The 22,502-nt window shown below is 38.2% G+C and overlaps 1 protein-coding gene across 1 annotated transcript in view; it reads left to right on the top strand.

Moving 5' to 3' along the window:
* Nucleotides 1–6,642, top strand: part of MBTPS2 (membrane bound transcription factor peptidase, site 2) — a 47,288-nt gene extending 40,646 nt beyond the window's left edge. The window contains exons 9-11 of the mRNA XM_024569905.3: nucleotides 51–246; nucleotides 2,178–2,253; nucleotides 3,739–6,642. Coding sequence (XP_024425673.2) covers nucleotides 51–246; nucleotides 2,178–2,253; nucleotides 3,739–3,961 — 495 coding nt within the window. The 3' untranslated portion in view covers nucleotides 3,962–6,642. The remainder of the gene's footprint in view (nucleotides 1–50; nucleotides 247–2,177; nucleotides 2,254–3,738) is intronic.
* The last annotated feature ends 15,860 nt before the right edge of the window (nucleotides 6,643–22,502 follow it).

The raw sequence follows: 22,502 nt of genomic DNA, 5'->3' as shown, positions 1-22,502 counted from the left end.
TCTTTTAATAAATCATTTTTAGTATTGACTAATTAATATTTTATTCATAGCATACATGTTTACCTGCCCGGAAAGCAGTTGAAGCCACCCAAGTTTGTAGAACCAATAAAGATTGCAAAAAAAGCTCAAGTTCAAGTTTCTGCATAATACCTTCTTTGGAAACTCACACTCGCTTAATAAAAGTGAAACATCCCCCTCAAATTGATATGTTGTACGTAGGACACCCGCTGCACCTGCACTACACAGGTGAGTGCTTTGGCGGTAGACCCTCAGAAAATCACTAAGATGGCATATATTCTCAGAGGTAGAAGCTCAGTACAAATCCTTGCATTAGTTTTATTGATGATAAATTTGGTCAGATTTCAAAGCCCTGTTAACTTGTACTTTAATTTTTAATTTTTTTAACTTTTTAGTTACAGTTGATGTACAATGGTATATTAGTTTTGGGTGTTCCTAATTTATTCTTAAGCATTAAATAACATTTAGGCAGTAGAAAAATAATCTGGATTTATAAAACAAGATGGAGCTGAATCCCCTGTCTGCCTTTGAAGAGCAGTATATTTTTCCTTCTCCACCATTTATGCCCAAATCACAGAACTGATCTCTCAGATATTCTGTGAAAATTTATTAAATTTATCCAAGCTCCCAAATCAGTGACGAGCAGCATACCCCAGAATGCTAGGAATCATAGGGATATGACAAGTAATTTATGCATGACACATGGATTTTATGTAAACATAATTTCAAAACTGGGCCAGTATAAGTATTTGAACAGCAGCAACACGATTGGACTAAATAAACAGCTTTTCCATATGGCTAAAGATCATACAGTCTAACTCATTTTGTGTGAGATTTTTTTTAAGATTTTATTTATTAATATTTTATAGAGAGGGAAAGGAGGGAGAAAGAAATATCAATATGTGGTTGCCTCCCATGCACTCCCCACTGGGGACCTGTTCGATTCCCAGTCAGGGCATATGCCCTGACTGGGAATCAAACCAGCGACCCCCTGGCTCACAGGCCAGCACTCAGTCCACTGAGCCACACCAACCAGGGCTTGTATAAGATTTTTATGTTCCTCTTTAAATAATTTACTGAAATATAATTCAGCTACCACATAATTCATGCCTTCAGTAGTTTTTAATATATTCAGAGTTGTGTAGCCATCACCAAAATCTAGTTCCAGAATATTTTCACCTCAAAAAGAAACCCCACTCCTATTAGCAGTCACTCCTCATTTCTCCACAACAACCCCCAACCTTTGGCAATCACTAGCCTACTCTCTGTTTCTATAAATTTGCCTGTTCGTCACATTTCACATAAATGGAATATTTTGTGACCAGCTTCTTTCACTTAGCATAAGGGTTTCAAGGTTTGTTCGTGTTGTAGCCTGTTCTGGTACATCATTTTTATGGCTGAATAATATTCCATTGTGTGGGCAAAGCACATTTTCTTTATTGTCAGTTGGTTTTATGTTACTCTTTAAAAGACTCTCATTGCTTCATGGTCGTATCCTGAGTTACAACCTGGGTCATGCTTACTGGTTGAGTTTTACACTAAGTGACTCTAGAATGTAAATATTAAATACATCCTGAACAAATGAGAAAGGGCCCCCATTTAGGGTAATTCAAAAGAGTGTACTGTGGGTTCTATTTAATTACAGGAATGTGTTTGAATATTTTCAACAAAACAGGGTTATGGAATCCACAGAGTGGAAGAGGCCTTAACACTTAACAATTCTCTAGTCTTAATCCTTGTTTTAGCAGTGAAGAAAAAACGTGAGACCAGAAAGGTTAAGTGACATAATAGTTGCAGTGAATGTGATTTTAAGGCTTATACCTCTTTGGAAGGTTAAGGATTCTTGATGTAAATTCTATATTTATTAAGTCAGTCTCTGTATTTAGTATTAGTACTTGGCATATAGTCCATTGTATTAGTCTTACCTCAAAATATAAGTACACCCTAAGACATGAATTTCTGTATTCCACTATTTGTATTAGATGTTGTTAGAATAATTGTATTGTTTTTATATGAGGGGCATAACCTGCCACGTATGTTTGAGAAGGACTTTCTCAACCAATTTAATAGGCTAGCCCAATTTTTCACTGTATGGTAAAATTCATAATGCTATTCATAATGTTTATGAATAATATGCATTATTCCCTCTTCTTTTTTAGTGAGCATCACCAGTTTTATCCCACGTTTTAACTTTCTAAGCATAGATCTGCCTGTGGTTGTGGAGACATTTGTCAAGTATCCTTTCTGGTGTGAAACTGTTTTAAAAGTTTTATTTGGAATTTGATCGGTCTTATCTTGAATAGAGCATGTGTACACCTTGCAAGTATCGATTAGTTACTAACAACTAAAAGACAGACTTTAAAGTTGAAAAAGACCAGATTGTACCTAAGAGGGAGGAACTCAGAGGAAAGAGATTCATCAGGGAAGGAGAAAGGTTGAGGGTATGGAAGGGAAGGAACACAGAGTACAAATTAAGAATTGAATTATAAAGGATAAAATCTCCAGTTTCTAGTGAGGTGATGAAATCTGCCTCTTCTGAGCCTGTAAGTGCTGAGCAAATGGAGGAATGCATACGAGAGAGCAAAGCGGTTTCCACTACTAAAATAACAATTCAGAGGACAAAATCTCTCGTGTTCCTTAGTATATGTTTGCATATACATGATGAAATTTTTTTAAAAAAAAAACAATTATGTAGAATTTGAATACACTGAACAGTTTTGGAGAGTTTCTTTTTGCCACTTTTAAATCTTTATTTCCTCAATGATTTGCAAAAAAAGAAGAAGAAGAAATGGAAAACAAATGAGCAGTTAGCCAAAAAATATGTACAATCAATATTGTATCTTGTAGATTGCAGCTTTGTCTCAGAGATTTGCATTATAACCTTATAGATGATAGTAAAATAGTGTTATATTTACACTATAACCTTATAAACGATGGTAAAATAGAGGTCATGAGGCCAAAATGCCTTATAAGGAACAAAAAATAATTCTCTTTTATTTCTTTTTTAAAAGATGTTATTTATTTATTTTTAGATAGAGGGGAAGGGCGGGAGAGAACCATGAATCGGTTGCCTCTCATGCATGCCCCAAGCAGGCACTGAACAAACCTGCAACCTAGGCATGTGCCCTGAATAGGAATCGAATGGACGACCTGTCACTTTGCGGGATGACACTCAACCAACTGAGCCACACCGGTCAGGGCTCTTTTATTTCTTATTCCTTCCACATTCCTTTCCTTGTTCTATCATTAGAGACTTAAAAAGACTGCCCTGGCTGGTGTGGCTCAGTGGATTGAGTGCCAGCCTATAGACCAAAGGGTCGCTGGTTAGATTCCCAGTCTAGGGCACATGCCTGGGTTGCGGGCCAGGTCCCTGGTTGGGGGCACACAAGAGTCAACCACACACTGATGTTTCTCTCCCTCTCTTTCTCCCTCCCTTCCCCTCTCTCTAAAAATAAATAAATAAAATCTTTTTTTAAAAAAAGAATTAAAAGGACTTCGTCTTTCTAAGCGTTCATTATAGATTACCTTAGTTTACAAATGGTTGGCCTTTTTTTTTCTAGTCAAGGTTTTTGAACTTTGAAATAACATGTCATTTGTTTTAAATAGTAGATATCTAAGAAGGAGTGGCCTGAACTCTGGTGGGCAGAGATATCTTCTCACTCCTGGAAATGTGGTTTCCACTCCGACCTCGCTGTTGGCTCCTTAATTGATTTTAACCAGGTACCTAATTTCTCTCTCAGGAGCTCTGGCTATTGTTAATGCAGTGCCCTGCTTTGCTTTGGACGGACAGTGGATTTTAAACTCTTTCCTTGATGCTACCCTTACCTCAGTGATTGGAGACAATGATGTGAAAGATCTGATAGGATTTTTCATCTTGCTTGGTGGCAGTGTGCTTTTGGCTGCCAACGTGACCCTGGGGCTCTGGATGGTTACAGCACGGTAATGTTTGTGCTCATCTGACAGAATCTCTGAGTTACAACATGCAATATTGAAAACCATCACTTGGTATGAAATATAAAGTGTTCCCTTAAAATTACATTTTAGCCAACAACTTGTAAGCTCCTCCTATATCCAGAGTATCCCAACTCTGATGGGAATAAACAGAAGAAATGCAAGATATAGTTCTTGACTACATTTTAGTTTTAAAAACTGAACTTACAAACTGCAGATGCTCGTGGAACAATTTCTAAACAAGTGCAGATTCTTACTAAACCATTTTGTGTGACTACAAATCATGTCACAATAATTTAAAGGAGAACAGAATTAGGTGGAATTAATTGGGGGAAACTTCTTGAAAAAGCATCATTAATCCAGATTTGAAGGAGACCAGACTTTGGCCAAGTGGTAGGGTGAGCATCTTCTTGGCCTATATCTCTTGCCCTTTGTCTTGTTTGAAAAGTATTCTAAAACTTAATGGTGGACTGTTTTGTACTCTGATAATTGAGATCTGATTTGATTAAATTAACAAAATTCTATCATAGAATCTCTGACAGGAAAAGGGAAATCTTTGTCAAATGATACCAAAATAAGTGAACAAAGTAGGAAGTAGAGCCCACAATATCTTGAGACATGTTTTTGCCCCACAAGAGTTACCTCTTTGAGAATGTGTTTCCCATTCCCTCAAAGTAGCACTTAGCCTTGACATTTATAATGAGCTGCAGGAATTGTGTCCTACTTGCAGCATGTGGGCTGAGGCAGTTAGGGTTTAACCTCAGAACTGAGCTAGGTCTTCCAGCGGATCACAAGACACATCACAGGACCTCTGCAATCCTGGTTACCATCGTCTACAGAGCTTTGAAGCTTGGAATCCTTCCAGGGTAGATATTTTCTCATGCTGCTGGGGCTATCTGGGTCCTAGCTCCTGGGTTCCTGTCTTCAAGAAGCAACTACCTTAAGCTCAGCTATGCTCTGTCCTCACCAGCAGCTCGCCATGTTCCTCTGTGTTGGGTAACAAAACATCTAGTCCTGACTTTCCACCTTTCTCCTAAGCTACCTCAGTGGGTCCACAGAAGACTTGGTAGTACAATGAGAATGGCTATACGTGAGTGCAAACATGAATTGTCCAGAGCCTGGGAACCAACCCTTGTGCCTAAAAAAACTCAATATATAATTCCCAGGGAGATGCAGCCCTAGGAGATTTGGAAAGTCAGCAGGCCACTGTACTCTTAGAAGTGTATGGGCATGCTTTTCTTTGATGACAAATGCGTGCTTCTCTCATACACTCAGGAACACCAACAGTCATGTAGCCAACTTCTTCACTAAGTGAAGTCTTCCATGGGGTTCACCTTTTGCAGATCACTGAGTTGCTGTTTAGGCACTAAAAGTTTTTAATCATTTGTAACAAACTCTTTAGATTGTATTACATATTTGCCTGCCTTCTTAAATAAATTATGTATTGATTATGATTTTAATTAATTAATGACTTGAGGTGGTCGGTTATTACCACTACTAAAACCATACAGATTATTGGTTTATGCCAGGAAAAAGGCATTTGTTCTATTCGTAGGCAGACAGTCCATTCAGGATCAAAGTGTGTTAGCAGGATAGTGTTCAGACCTGTTCAGGTAGAACCTGGGGAATACCATGAAATACTTGCACAATGAATTCGATTACATGAACTAAGCAGTTTACTAATGAAAATGTTGTTTAATGTGCAGGTCAGTTTTTTAAAAACTGAGAGAAATTTAGTAGAGAAAATCCTTCCCATTAATTTTCTGGGTGAAAAAAAAAACCCAAACACATCTTTTCTTTCTTTCTTTTTTGTAGCTTCATAGGGTCAAGATTTGGGAACCATTCTATTAGGATATTGAGCAGATCAGCCCCATTTGTGTAGAAATGTCCTCCTCATGTAAGGAAGGAAGGAAATGTTACATGTTATCTCTTCAGCTTGATTGTGGGCACTTCTAGAGCAAGGACCATGTCACACTCATCTTTGCATCCCTGACACAGTGCATGAGACATCATAAATACTTAACAAATGTGGTTGAATGGATGATGAATCGTGTTATTTATGGCTTAGGAAAGCATGTATCTATTTAAGTAAGCTATAAAATCTATTAAATATTTACTATAAATATATGTTAACATAAAAAATAACTCAGAAGGTCTGTGTCCCTGGTATATTATCATCTTTATGAAAATAACCCATTTTGGTTTCTGTTGAGCAATTAGAAAAATGAATTATCTTGAGAATTTGAAGGAGTTCTTTCTGTGTTGTCACTTTGTTCAACAAAATTTTATTTTCAGTGTTCCTGCTCTGCATTGTTTACATTTTTGAGGATTTTTAAAAATTACCTACAGTCTGTAAAGAATGTATATATTCTCTTCAGCATCTCAGTTTTAAAAGACATACAGTTAAACTTGACCTTTTGATAATCACTCTTGTAGGTCATTGTCCGTTCTAACAGTAAGTTGTAAACATGCGCATCATGGATATGTGGCTCTTCGTCATCAGTTTGTCCTATGGTATTTATTGAATGTCCATGTACTAATGGTGCACAGAGATTTTTTTCTCTAAATCTTTTGACTGTGCTGTAATTCATTCTTAAGGTTTAACTTGAAAATACCAGAGTTGCTGGCATTTGATGTATAGCAATAAAAAAATAAACGAGTACCAGCATTCTATGTTGTATCATCATCTATGTGTTGTCTTTTTTAAAAAAAATGTATATTTTCTATCAAAATTGTTCCCTTTACATAAAGTATGATCTGAGTTGTTTTTAAATTCTTGATTCTAAAAACAGCCTTCAGTCTGCACTCCAGCAGTCCGTATGTCACAGTTGTTGCAGGCTGTGGAAAGAAGTCTTAAGTAGGAATCCTGTGTTCTCACTACTGTTTTCAAAATGGCGTGTTTGTGAATGAAGGGAGGGGGCTATCATTTCCTTTTATTAGTGTCTGACAGAAGTCTTTAAGATACTATTTATTTATTTTTAGAGAGGGGGAGGGAGAAAGAGAGGGAGAGAAACATCAATGTATGGTTGCCTCTCGAGCTCCCCACTGGGGACCTGGCCCGCAGCCTGGGCATGTGCCCCGACTGGGAATCGAACTGATGACCCTTTGGTTTGAAGGCTGGCGCCCAATCCACTGAACAAATCAGCCAGGGCCAGAAATCTTTAAGTAAGTCTATGTTTATAGGAATTAGTGAAAGAAAAGTGTTTCAACAGTAACATTTGGTTCTTCTTGACCTTTTGCCCTCGTGCTTCCTCCCTTGTTCACAGAGTCTACCTGTCTCCCATAAGCACACATGCACACACGCGCACATTCTCTTTCTAGGTTACTAAGGGCCACATAAAATAGGCTGGAAATGTAGCCCAGTTCCTGGTTGGCTAGCCTCATCACACTCCTCCTCCTTGCCTCTGATCCCATTGCACTACAGTTAAGAGCCACAAGACTAGGTGACTGGCTATCTAAATCACCTTTTTTTATTAGCAGCTTTATTGAGATATAATTAAATATGATCATGTTCACCTGTTTAAAGTGTGCAGTTCAATGTAAACCATTTTTCCTTTAATGACTCATCAAGCGGTAGTATACATATGCTTTCGTATAATCAAAGCTTTAAATGAACACGTCATAAGAGATGGGGAAGAAAAATGTTTCCATGATGTCACAGCTATTTCAACTCTAAAGTGGCTTTAAGGATTGGAATAGAGTGGAATAACAAATTTACCTTTCAGGTAAAGTATGTGATATACTGTCTTTGAAACAATAAGCCTTTTTAATCTGTGCATTTGCAAACTACTCTTACTGTGTTTAGAACACACTAATTTGAATAATCCATTGTATATTTTATCAAACCATGGCAAAGGAATTCTAAAAAGAATGCCTTTATTTCAGAACCTAATGCTACAACAGATTATACTCAGTGTGGAGGCAGAAAAAAATGGCTGAAGGAAGTTGCAATTCCAATTGCCAAGCAGATTATAGTGTTTGTGTAATTTAATTTCCCATTAGAGACAGAAAAACACCCTTATGCTTTAGTTTTATTTAGCTAAATATTGATGGATAGTCAATAATTGTCCCTGCTTATCAACTGTTTCTCAAGTTTACCTACTAAAGGGTTCTGACACTGTAGAGGAGGGAAAACCCAGAAGGATCTGAGAGTAGAGCCCTGTAATTGGCTGTCCATCCTATAAAATTGAAGTGTCACTTTATTTCATGTCAATTTTGCATACCATCAATCAGGCTTCTTAAAGCCAGTTCTGTTAAAGATATCAAACTCTAAATTGTAAAAGCATTAGACGCTTAGAGTATTAAGATTGTCTTCATGTCTAAAACACATCGGTAGAAAGTCGTTTATAACATTTGGTCTATAGACTAGTGACAGTCTATGATGGTGTTTTTGTTTATTATTGAAATGAGAAAAGTTAAGCTAATGTAGCTTGTCTCTAATGACAAAATTAAAAAAGTAATTGTGTTTTGTTATAAGGTTGCCCGCTGCCCTTTATCAAAGAGCTTTCCTATATTTGGAGTACGGAAAGACATACTTCATTTCACTTAGCACTTCCACACTGCTGTCCAGAGTGGCTCTCTGTAACTGACACTCGTCAGGAAGGCACAAGGGTGCGCGGTTTCCCACACCCTTACCTCCACCTAAGTTACCTGAATTTCATGTCCTGACAGATCTGTTTGGTGAAAAGTGGAATTTCTTTTTAATTTGCATTTCTCACAATATTAATCAAGTTGCACATCCATATACTTGTTTAGCCATTTGGATTTTTTATTCTGCCAATTGCTCACTGATATCTTTGCCCTGGCTTTCCATTGAGTGTTCTAAATTGTTCTTATTGATCCACAGGAATTTCTTGTATATTCTACATTAGGGGTTGACAGACTACAGTCTGCAGGCCAAATCCTGCCCACCACCTATTTTTGTAAATAAGTTTTTATTGGAACACAGTCACATCCATTCATCTAGGTCACAGGCGGCAAACACAAGGCCCGCGGGCCAACTGCTGCCCGGCACTTTGTTTCTGCCTGGCAGCAGCGCTGAGCTCTCGCTTAACTGTTGAGGAATAGTTACATCTATACAGTCCTAAAATTACATTCTGCCCTTTGAAGGCAACTGTGAGGCTGATGTGGCCCCCGGTGAAAATAAGTTTGACACCCCTGCTCTATGTGTTGTCTGTGGCTGCCTTCATTCTACAACAGCGGAATTGAGCAGTTGCTACAGAGAACCTAAAATCTAAAATAATTTACTAATTAACTGTTTACAGAACAACCCAGTTCTAAATATCTATCTCTTGTCCATTTTAAATGTTGGAAGTAATTTTTCCAAGTCCATCTCCCATCTATAAATTGTACTCACGAGGTCCTTTGTTGAACAAGGATATTTCGTTTGATGTAGTGCAGTCCATTTATTTCTTGATTCTTTGTGTTTTGTGGGTCTGAGTAAAAAAGTCCTACGCTGTCCCAAAATCATCATAATAGTCTACGCTTTTTTCTATTTGCTTTAGAATTCTACCTTCACAATTAGATCTTTAATTGTAGGCTACAGGTGGGGCACAAGTAGGTTTATATTTGTATGTAAAATAATATAATAATAATACAAGAATAAACTGTTACGCCATACTTGCAACTATAAACCTACTTTTGCCCACCCTGTATATGGTGGGGGGCAGGAAATTCAGGTTTATTTTTTGTGTCTAGAGTAAGCAAGTTCTTCATATGATGCCTGGAATGCTCTAGTTATTATACTTAAGTTACTTATTTTCATAATGCAGAATTATGACATAAATTTGCCCTGACATGTCAGTCTGCACTGGTGTTGGATCTTGCCTCCTTTGGGTATGCCTTCTTGGCTTCCTAAACCTTAAAATAAGGTTTTTAACATGTTTATTTTAATTTGCATTTTTTTAGTTAGAAAAGAAGCTAAACTTTTTTTTAATGTGTTCTTTCGTAGATTTTTTTTTTTTTAGCAGTATCCTTCGCCCATACTTCACGGCAGTAATAATCATCCTACTACTGTTCATTGTGCAGGACTCACAGTTTTACAAAGGGTTTCCAAATATATTTGTCCATACCATAGCTTCTTTTAGAGATCCCTGACTTTCATACTTTATTCCTAGCGTTATTTTCTTCCCTTTCACCCATTTCGTTTCCATCTCTAATGGCTTCTAATTTTCTTTCTAGGCTTTGTGTATCACCAGAAATCTACAGTGGGAGGTAGCACTTTGCAATTTACGGAATGTTAACTTCTCCCGTTCAGGGCATTCCTTTTGTGTTACGGAAATACCTAGGAAAAAAGAGGTTGGTAATCAGGAGCTTGCTTGGGAAGTATAGAACTCAAACAGAAGGCTATAGATAATGCGATGTTTTGGCCTTTATAGGAAAACAATTCTTACTGGAAAAGAAATACACTTTTATTATGGAAAACATGTTAAAGCAAATTGTAGATAAACTGGTAAGCTGCTTTTTCAACTTGACAATTATTACAAGCATTTTCAATGTTATTAATATTCCAGTGTTGTTTTAATGGCTATGTGGTATTGCAGTGTTAAATTTGCCAAATTTAAACAACCCTGATTATTTCAGATTTTGCAATATTACAAACAAAGCTACGAGAAATATCTGTATAACTAAATCTTTTTGTATGTCTATGACTTTTTTGGATAATTCTAGGAACACTTGATAATCCTAAAAGAAAAATTGCTATATTGAAATGGGAACAAAGTTTTATTATATGCATATTGCCTCATTGCACCCATTTTTTTCTGGTAATTGAGTATGCAAAAATGGCATCTCATTTTAATTTGCATTTCTTTGATTAGAAGAAAGGTCGGACATTTTTAAATGTATTGGCAATTGTTTTCTTTTTGCTTATCCCATCCTTTGCCCATTTTTCATGGCAGTGATCATTGTCCTCTTACTGCTTTTTATCATACGCTCAGTACTACCATTTGATTTGTTATGTGCGAATATATTAAAACTTTATTTAAATATAATCTTGCCCTGGCTGGTGTGGCTCAGTGGATTGACTGCTAGCCTGTGAACCAAAGGGTCACTGGTTCAATTCCCAGTCGGGGCACATGCCTGAGTTGCCGACCAGGTCCCCAGTAAGGGGTGCATGAGAGGCAACCACACGTTGATGTTTCTCTCCCTCTCTATCTCCTTCCCTTCCCTTCTCTCTAAAAATATATATGTAAAATATTTATAAATAAACAATCTTTATATTTATGTTTTTATATATCATGGTCATGGTCTGTCAAATTTTGTCTTATGTTTGCCTTTGGTAATTTTTTTTTTTAAAGATGGTATTTTTTTTTAAGATTTTATTTGGTTTTGTTTTGTTTTGTTTGAGGGAAGGGAGGGAGAATGAGAGGGAGAGATATCAGTCGGTTGCCTCTCGTGCACCCCCATCTGGGGACCTGGCCTGCAACCCAGGTGTGTGCCCTGACTGGGAATCAAACTGGCAACCTTCTGGTTTGTGGGATGACGCCCAACACACTGAACCACACCATTCAGAGCTGGTGATATGTTTTGAAAGTCTTCTCAAGATTTTATAAATATTTACAAAGAATTTTATGATACTTTTATGATTTCATTTTTTCAAACATTCAAACCTTTAATCTACATGCAATGTATTTTGATGTTGGTGCACGGTAGGGATGTAACCTTGTGTTTTGTTATCCCCAAATGATTAACCCAGTCGTGATACTTCATACAGCCGGGAAAGGGCATAAATTTACATCCTTTGGAGAGAATAGATATTAAGTGAACTTTCTCTCATTTGATAAATTGTCCTCATTTATATGAGGCAACTATTATTTTACTTTTTCAATTCAGTAATACAATGAATTGACAATATATCTTGTGTTTATATTGAATAGATTGCTTAAATTATTTCTTTTGTTTTAGGTGTTTTTATTGAAATAGTATTTCTCATTCCTAAACAATATATATAGATTAGCAATCTGGAGGTTATCCTTAATATATATCATAATCTATAGGTACTGTTTTCAGCAACTTCTTAATTAAAGTATTTTTTGCTTCTCAGATTTTCAACCTTTAATTCTTCTCTCTGGATTGTTTAATATTAGTCTTTAAAGGTTAGATAAAGGTGTCTTTGGAATAGATATCCTGATTTTAAAGTAAGTATCTTCATCTGTTTTAGTTATATAATGATTAAGTATGGAACATTCCATTCCATGATTGCTTGTTTAAATATGTGCGTTAAATTTTACTCATAATTTAAAATCATGAAAACTAAGAGGTAACAAGGATACTATGAATTTGTATTTTATTTCTTGTAAAATTTTAACAGCTTTTCCTATTCATAATAAATGATCAGTTTCAAAGAAGTTGGTTGAGTGTGCTTCCCCCCCTATTTCCCCCCAAAAATGCTTTTTTTTCCTGAGATCACTGTGGTTGGTTTTAAAACTTGGCAAATTCTAGAGTATGACTTGTGTAAACATGCTACTCTGAGAGATGCTGATTGGATTAAAAAGGTTCTGTTTTCTTGCTCATCCCCATTCCACAGTCACTGGAACTGATACATATATTTCTTCCTTTTTTTAATATTTTATTTTTTATGCCATTACAATTGCCCCAAGTTTTCCCCCTTTGCTGCCCTCCACCCAGCCCACCCCGACTCCCACTGTCAATCACAGTTTATGTCCATGGGTCATGCAGATATGTTCTTTGACTAATCCTTTCACCTTTACATCTAGTCCCCTCTCCTACCTCCCCTCTTACAACGGTCCCATGTTTCTATACCTCTGATTCTATTTTGCTTGTTAGTTTATTTTGTTCATTAAACTCAACATATAAGTGAGATCATACGGTATTTGTCTCACCGCCTGGCTTATTTTACTTAGTATAATAGTTTCTATGACCATGCTGTCGCAAAAGGTAAGAGTTCCCCCTTTTTTTTTTACTGCTGTGTAGTATTCCATTGTGTAAACATACCACAGCTTTTTTTTACCCACTCCTCTACTATATTCTTTGATTTAAGAAATATTTGTCACATGCCTACTATATTCTGGGCACTGTTCTGGGCTCTGAGGACATAGAAGAAAGATAATTTTTCTCTTTTGTATTTTGTGGGGAAAAAAACATTTATTTTTAAAACAATAAATATACACTGAATACTACTAAGTGTTGCAGGCCCAGGATGGCAAAAGATTCAGGTTAGCAGAGGCCAAGTCTTAGGAATATGTTAAAGGGAGTGTGGACTTTAGCCGAATCACATATATGAAGTCATTGAAACCTTCCAGCAAGAGAGAGCTACAATCAGATTTGCATTTTGGATAGATCATCTTGACTGAGGGTAAAGCGTGGATTAGAGAGAAGCAAGTCTGGAGGCAATGAACTTGGTTACGACACTTTTAGTTCTCTTGGCAAGAGATGTTGGTGATATTGAATAGGATAGTGGCAGCAGAGATCGAAAGAGTAGAGGAAAAACTCAAAAGTAGAATCCAGTGTTCCTGATGGTTACATGTCATTTAGGTTCACGAAGGAGTCCAGAAGACTTCAGGTTTCTGCTTGAACAATTAAATGATGGCAGTGCCATTAATGGGATATCAGAAAAGGAGCAGTTCAATTTGGAACTCTTGACTTTGAATGCCTGGGAGGACTTCAAGTGGGCCATTGGATGTATAGGTCTGGAACTTAGGAGAAATTAGTTGGTAATACCGTGTATTGTATGAGCTGATGCACCCCAACTATGTAATTGAACCTCTAATCTAGGTAGAAGAATGAAAAGGAAAGAGAAAGTGTCCTAGGATAGAGTTCTCAGGAACACTAGCATTTAGGTAAAAAGGGTACAAGGAAGAAGAAATAGAAGGAAGCTTCAGAAAATTAAGAAACCCTATCTCCCACCTGCCTGTTTGAAGGACCCACTTTCCATAAAGTTCCTTGTTTTCCATAAGTTCCCTTTCCAGTCTTCTAAGAAGTCATTTGTTCTTCTAGAAGGACCCCATATATCTCCCTATCACCAATCTAGATGGTAGATAAGCCCCGAATTCTAAAGGACTTGAGTCATATCTTTCTGAACTTTTGTGCTCAGTATGTAATTTGCTTTTTCTCTTGCTGATCTGTCTTTTGTTAGTTTAATTTGCAGGTCCCAAATCATTAACCCAAGAGGGCAGAGGAAAAGTTGTTTTCTCTCTGACAGAGTAAAGGTGCATGATCTTTGAAACTTAGATGGTTTAGTGAGGGGGAGAGAGAGGGGGAGGGAGGGAGGGAGAAAATAAAGCAAATATGGCAAATTTAACAATTGTTGGATCTGGATGGAGTTCTTTGTATTCTTCTTGAAACTTCTGTTTAAAATAATTGTAAAATAAATGATTTTTCTTTAAAAAAAGAACCAGCCTCTGTGTTTATTGATCATCTCTACTGTTTTATTTCCTATTTTATTCTATTTTCAAATTCAACACTTTCACAGCTTCCTATGAGTGAAAAGAATGAGGGATTTGAATGAGGGATTAGCTGCTTTTTGGGTATAAGCAAATTATATCTGTGTCTCAATTTCATCTTTGCAGGGATAGTACCTTGAAACCTTTGCTACATAAACTGAGGTAAGCACACAGTAGGCACTCAGTAAATGTTACTCCCTAATATGGTATTCACATGTTCATTTTACAATGAACACTTCTCTCATCACTCCCCTGATAACAGCTTACTCTGTATCACACCATACATGTAGCTAATTGGCTTTTTCATACATTACCTCTGAATTCTCTCAACCTTAAAATTAATCATTTTCTCTGCCTTATAGGTTAGAACATTTAATGAAGTAAAATGACTTGGCTCAGATCACAGTGGAAATGCAAGGATGAGAACTCAGGTTCTTTTAGCCCAAGTTTTATGTTCTTTATGTTACACCATAATGTGATATTTTTCCTCACTTTTTTTTTTAATTGTTGTAAACTACACAAAAGAAAATTTACCATTTCAGCCAATTTAAATGCATGGTTTAGTGGCGCTGAGCACATTTGCATCGTTGTGCTGCCTTCACTGCCATCCATCTCCAGAACTCTACTTTGCAAAACTGAAAACTTACACCCACTAAGCACTAACTCCCCTTTCCTCCGCACCCCCAGACTCTGGCAACCGTCATTCTACTTTTTGTCTCTCTGAGTTTGACGACTCTCGGGACCTCAGATAAGTGGGAGCACACAGTTTTGGTCCTTTTGTACTGTCTCAGTGCAGTGTTTTTAAGGATTATCCTCGTAGCATGTGCCCTACTCAAGTTTTAAAAACATCTGTGCCCATGACATTCACCTCTGACCTCATGTGCTCTATTTCCTCTCCTGGTTTATAAGCTTTTTGAGGGCCACACCCTGTGCTTGCTTTTGGTGTGGCCACCCTCAAAAATGTCTAGTTCCTAACTAACAGTACTCAATGAGCTCTTGTGCATGGGTGCGGGCCACTCTAAAGTAGAAAACGATCCCTTATATTTGTACATTCCGATTTCACTCAGCTATTAGAGACCAGGAGATGGATGAGCATCACTGTTCTTTGTACTATTGTCATGGCAGCCAGACATGTTTCCGCAGGTTGCAAAATTGTAGGCATGTAGAGTTAGCTCCCCACTCAGTGTAAAGAATGAGTGTGCAGTATTTTTGTTTAAAAGAGAAAAAGGTCTTATTTAGTGAGAGTTTTGTAATTCTTTACCTCCCCTGAGAAAACTAAACGTCACTCGTCACATGGTAAGAATGAACTTTTCAGATGATTGGTCATCAATCTTCGGTGTCGTCTGATGCACTGGAAATGCATGTGCCTTGTCATGCTCTATTTGATTATGACAATTCATGTAGACATTAAAGGATAAAAAGGACAAATTGAACAAGAAATATTTGGGGTCCAGATTTTGGCTCTGCCGCCCACTCTGACTTCAGAAGTTGAAGCCTTTCACTCACTCTCAGTAGCACGCCCAGGCCTTCCACCTCTATGAAGCAGGGGAGCTTCAAGTGCAAACCTGGCTCAGGAGGCCGGCAGGGAATGTGGCCAAGTCAGGAGCAGCCCCAGGAACCTCAAATGTCGTCCCCTCTTTGTCTGATGATCTGCACAACATGCCATGGGTCCCATTTCTGAAGCAGAACATTCAAGAGTGCCCAAAAAGCAGAGGTCACCTCTCCCAGCAAGAAAGGCTATGCCTCAACTGGCCTAAGTCTACTTCAAGCAAACAAGGGCATCTCTTCTAGATGCCACTTGAGGGATTCGCCCAAGTGTTTGAGCCAGGACCTCTAATGTAACCAGGTGCAGAGTGGGGGGTCCCCTGAAAATAGGAGAAAATCCCCAAACCTTTAGTTAGGGAATGAGGGAAGTGGATGATACGGCCTTTAAGATACTTTGCATAATGATGGCAAGTTAATAGCTGTGCCTTTTTTTGAAGGGAGAAAGCTGCCACCCAGGGCAGACGGTGTGTGTGACTAACAGCATATAGTGACTCATGACATAGCCAGGGGAGTCCGATGCCCCTGTATCATGGGGAACTTTTGCCCTGACTAAAGAGGGCAGCAGAAAGAAGGTAAAAGATGGGGAAACTGGCAAAAGTAGCACATCATAGGAGGGGCCAGATACGAGGTCACATAGGAAGTTCTGGGCTGGCCTTTAAATGAGGGCAGCCTGAAAGAGAAGTGATTCCACCTTGAGGCCCGGAGTAGTACGGAGGGATTCAGCCATGAGGTCTGAAAGGTGGGATAGAAGCCATGCAGCCTGGAGAAAAGGGTGTAAGGTGACAGCTGATGGAGCTGTGTGGGGACCTGCCTCACCACGCACAGATTCGTGGGACATGCTTGGAGCTGAACTGGGACTGGGCATGCTGACCTGGGAACTCTTGCTTCTCTGAAGAACGTATGAAGAAGCCACTCCATTGGGACTGTGCCTCCCTGGACTGCACCATGACCCAGTGTAACACGGCACATGTTTCCCTGAACCACTGAATGGAGGCTGAGAACAGTGCACCCCAGATCCTGGAGGAGACAGCTGCTGTGAGAGGATGGCGACTCAGACCCACAAGTGCACCTTCCAGAGGGGATGGAGACCTGTTTGCCCAGCCAGCTTAAGAACAGATAAGGAGCTGGGAAACTTCTGGGCATGGTTTTGGCTTACAGCCTGGTGGGGAGCAAGGGAAGTGCTGGGTCTCGTGGGAGAGGAGGGTTCTGAGCAGGAGTGCTCCCAGGCCCCTACCCCGAGGTTGGAACCCTTTTAATAGAAACCTGTTTCCTTCAACTTTAATTGTTGGGTCATGTGTCAAGGTGCCACGTGGCCAAGCCCCGGTTTGCTCAGTTACACTAGCACACTTTGGAGAGTGATCATATGAAGTCACTGGATGCAACCCGAAAAGAAAAGGTGTTGCACATACTAAATGATTTCTCTTCCTTTGTCTGCAAAAATACCACTGGGACGTCTTTTTGAACATTGCAAGCCCTGTGGACATCAAGCAATACACAGGATTTCAAAAGATTACCCTGACTAAAGGGAAATCAAGCTGGCTTTTATTTTAGCAACCTACTTAATAGCCTTAACCTACTTGTGGTTGTTTTATGTAGTATAAAATATTTCTCATGCTGAATTGGGTTTCTTGAAGCCCATTTTAAATTTTCAAATCAAACCAGGAAATAGAGAAGAGGCAGCTATTTAGAATGCTCTTAGAAAGTTGGTAATATCACAGGTTTTTAGACTGAGAAGCATTCTCCTAAAGTATGAGTTGGCATACACTTTTAGTTGCTTACGCAAAAGCCATTCCTCTCTCTTCCCTCCTGGCAGGGTCTGTTCCCCATGACAGAGGCTGAAAATGCCAGACACTCTTGTCTCCCACTCTCCTTTGCAGGTAAGGCTGGCCATGTGCCCAGGTCTGGTTAATGAGCCTTTCAGCAGCACTCCTTCTAGAGGTTTCTTCTAGGAAGATTTTCCACCCTGATGAAAGAAATGTATTCAAGAACTTACTTTCCCCATCTCTTCCTTCCTGTCATTTCATAGACTCTGGGAGCTGTGGAGGGAGGCCTTATTGCAGCCATTCAGCAGTAGACAAGAGTGAATGCGCTGAGGCTGGCAACATAGAAGGATGGAAAGAGCCCTGCTCACCGCAACGCTGGTTAGCATAGCATGACCGCCTGCCCCTCAACTTCTTTGTTAGGTAAGGCCGTATAACTCCCCGTTTTTAGTTGGATATTGTTTTTTATACCTGAAAGCATCTTAACTGACCTAAGGAGATTTTAAATACAGTCCAAAAGAAAACTGTTTTATGCCAAATACGTACTAAATTTCCCTCAAATATTGGGAGGGCATTTTACTGAGCATAAGCATATGTGGAAACCCTTATAACATTGGGATAAGCGGAGGCTCCCAGGACAGAGCCCCCAGGGTTGCCCCAGCAATGTCTCGGGTATTGCAGAGTTTGCAAGAGTTATTCGTCATATACAAAGAAAGACATGCTACAACAGTGGAGATGGATATGGGGGGGGGAATTGGCTAAATTTATTGACACAATTATTAGAATGCAATCCAAAACCAATTGGCTTAAATGTTAAGGGCAACGACAAGAATGCCCATCTTTATTAGTCAAGATTTTCCTTAAGGATTCTTATTCAAATGTGACATTTATTCTGATTTTAATGAGGGTTTTAAATTGTCCTATTTGAAATGCCACATGAATCTTCCAGATTGAAACTAAAATTCATAAGCAATGCAGCTTTGAAATGGTTTCCTGTAATTCCTTAGAAAACCCAGATATCTGGCCTTGTATTTTACTTAGTAAAACAGAAAAGTCCCTTTGGCAATAAAATATAGTTATTCATAGGAAACTACATAATGAACAAATCCATTTTGCTAAAAACACTATCTTCATTAAAAAATTAGATTTACTGTAATTTATATGGAACTCACATTTGGTTTAGAGATTTGGAACACTACACTTAGCAATTGTCCATTTTACTTTCCAATTTATTTGCTGAGATAAGGCACTTTTCTCAAAATGTTATAATTTTATTGAAAAATGAAATTAACATGAAAGTATCTGTTAAAGGATGTTAGTGTCCAAGTGCTCCATATTTTCCATCTGTTACTCATTTGGCCATAACCAGAGCTTATTAAATACAATTAAACATATCATGTGTACCACACCAGTGGTTCTCAGCTGGGATGATTGTGTCCTCAGGGGACATCTGGCAATGTCTGGAGACACTCCTGACTGTCACAACAGGGGAGAGAGTGGGTTGCCACTGGCATTTAATAACTAGAGGCCGAGAATGCTACTAATCATCCCCCAGTGCACAGGACAGTCCCCCAAAACAAAGAATGATCCCATGAAAAATGTTAATAGTGCAAGAGTTGAGAAACTGGTCTATACCAAGCATCTTACTATTTAAAATATAACACAAACTGGTTCTTTGTTCATTAGAATTCCTAAGAAGGAAATAATACATCATTATCATTTTAAAGTCATCTGAACAGTTTCTCAGGGAAAACATTGATTCTTATAAACTGCAGAATATTAGGCTGAAGTCTAGGTTGTGTGTATTGTTTTGTATTAGAAATTCCTTCTTTTGATGTTATAATATTTTCTTTCATGCAAAGATAGAACTTAAATGGAGCCTTCCTTTCTGGAACTCCCTCTTCAAAAAAATTGTTTATCTGGTCTGTCTGGAGGTGAAGGGGTTCACAACATGCCTCCCCAACATGTACCATTGTGACATGTGAATTAGTTTGATCTGAAGGGAATTAAGACCCTGTGGGCTCAAGAGAAACTTTTACCTCTCCCTTAAAGAATTTAAATTGGGCCTCGACCAGTGTAGCTCAGTTGGTTGAGTGCTGTCCCACAAAGCAATGGGTCGGTTGTGTGCTGTCCTGCAAAGCAAAAGGTCTCCAGTTCGATTCCCAATCAGAGCACATGCCTGGGTTGCAGGTTTGGTCCCCTCCAAGGCAACCAATTGATGTTTCTCTCCCTCTCTCTCCCCCTCCCTTCCCCTCTTTCTAAAAACAAACAAAATATTTTTTAAAAAAGATTTTAAATTGGGGCCTTACCCATAATAAGCATTGCCATCAGAAATAACTTTTAAGGACCTATCTATAGAGCAGGGCAAACTTTTAATTACTGAACATCTAGTCTTATCATCCTGATAATAGCCTTCCTCTCCTTTGAAGCATGCGTACATCTTACCTCATCCTTAGCGCAGAATGTATACTTCATTTTCCCTTTCTGTCTTTGAATCTCTCATGTACGTGGGGTTCCCTCTATGTACATATATAATTAAATTTGGTAATTTTCACTTGCTAGTATGTTTCATGTCTATTTGATTTTTAGATCAGCCGGAAGAAACTAAAAGGGTAGACGAAAATTTGTTCCTACCCCAGTGGTGACTCTGAACTTTACTAACATTGCAAATAGTTCTTCCCAAGAACTATTCTGGGCTGTAGATGTGAGGTTAGTATAAATTATATGGCTATAAGAAAGTCACTTCAGAAACTTTTTTGTGCCTCAGTATTTTCCTGTTTGTAGAATAGACACCTTGCTTATAGAGATAATGTCAAAACATTTCACTTGGAAAGAAAGTCACCATCCAAATCTAAGATAAAAGGTAAAGAGCACCATTTTTATGTGAACCTTGCCGTTATTTGTAATTTAAATATCTTCTTTTTAATTTAGAGTTGGCAAACCTTTTTTACGTCTTTGAAAGTCTGTCTGACTTGGAACACAGAGAAGGAAATGTAAAGATCTCTAAGGAAGATTATGCTGTAGTCCCTGAGGCTGTTCTAACATAGCCTGTAATTTGTCATGATAAGACATGACACATCATAATGGAGATCGATATAACTAGTTCGGAAAGTAGTTCAGCAGTATTTATCTACTAACCTCAAAAATGTTATGGTCTTTGAAGCAGTAATTTCTTTTCTGGGACTTTATCCTAAAGTAATCGTCTTAAATATATACTAGGATTTCTACAAAGAGGTGTTCCTAAAAATGCATTACCCCATTGACTAACTGGAAACTGCCTTACTGCCCAACAAACAAAATGATGGAATGGATAGATTAAACTGACTGACTTGACTCAGCTTTATGTCCACTTAAAGATATTAAAAATTGTATTTATGGTACGCATGATAACATGGGAAATATTTTTTTAAAAAATAAAACTATGAAATTTTGTTTACTGCATGATTATAACAGCACAAGAAATCAAGCAAAATCCTATAAATTGGCACAATCAAAGTTGTTTACCCAGAAATTCCACTTCTAAGAGATAGTCCTTGAGAAATGATTGACTAGAAGGAAATTAATCACCATGCAAAAAAGTAGAAACAGCCTGAATGGTTTTTAGGAAAAAAGTGGGAACAAGTCAAATGTCCAACCACTCAAATATAGGGAATTAGTAAAATTAATTATGCTATATCTATAAAATAGAACAATGAACAGCCAATAACATGATGTAGAAACATGATTATTGACTTGACATGTTCACAATATGTATATTAAGTGAAATGCATGTTAAAAAGAGTGCATACATTAAAAATTCCTTAAAAAATAGGAAGAGGGAAGAATGTTTACATGAATAAATATAAGTCTGAAAGGGTATTCTCCCCAAAAGTAGCTATTTATCCTTGAATGGTGAGATTATAGGGTGGGGTTTTGTTTCATTTTTCTTATGTATATTTTTTCATATTCCTATAGTAAGTATGAATTACCTGTGCTTAGGAAACAAAGGGGCCTTGGCTGGTGTGGCTCGGTGGACTCAGTGCTGGCCTGCAAATCAAAGGGCCTCCTTTTCGATTTTCAGTCACCGCACGTGCCTGGGCTGCAGGCCAGGTCCCCAGTTAGGGGGGGCACAAGAAGCAACCACACATTGGTGTTTAATTAAAAAAAAAAAAGAAACAAAGGGGGAGGAAATACATCAAAATGATAGCAATAACTGCAGAATAGGATGATGGATCTTATTTTCTTTTTACATTTTGTTTCCTGCCTTTTCCTATGTGTAAAATAATATAAACAGAACCATTTTAAAATGGAGTTGGAGCTGCCATCCCAGAGGAACTGTTTTGCATGACTTAACTCCTCAAGCCTTTGTAATGTTAAAACATTAGGGCAAAATAACCTTTCAACTGGACTGAAAGCAGCATTGCATCCCAAACCAGTGTTTGCAAAGATAAAAGGAAAGCAGACATCATGGCAATAGGATGGAAGATTAAAGACATCATTTAGAATTAGCATCACTATGTTAGTGAGGAGAAGCAGACATAGCAACCCCAAAATATACCTTTTTAAAAAAAAACAATATTGATTATTTTAGGTTGGTTATTTTTAAGAAATGAAAGACTTAAGGTGTTCACAGCCACCAAGCACATGGCTCTCTAACACCAGCCAGTGCGACCTCTAGCTCTCCAAGCTCCAGCAAAGGAGAAGGGGGTAAGTAAGGAGGTCTCTATACTATGGCTCCTAGAAAGCCAACTGCCCCTAAATTGACCAGTGGTCAACTTCAGAGAAAGGAACTGGCTACAAAAGCCGCTGACAAGAGTGCACCCTCTACTGGAGGGGTGAATCCTCA

The sequence above is a fragment of the Desmodus rotundus genome, chromosome X (genome assembly GCF_022682495.2).
Source record: "Desmodus rotundus isolate HL8 chromosome X, HLdesRot8A.1, whole genome shotgun sequence".
Taxonomy (NCBI): Eukaryota; Metazoa; Chordata; class Mammalia; order Chiroptera; family Phyllostomidae; genus Desmodus; species Desmodus rotundus.
Note: the sequence above shows the minus strand (reverse complement) of the source record. Positions and strands in the feature narration are given on the sequence as shown.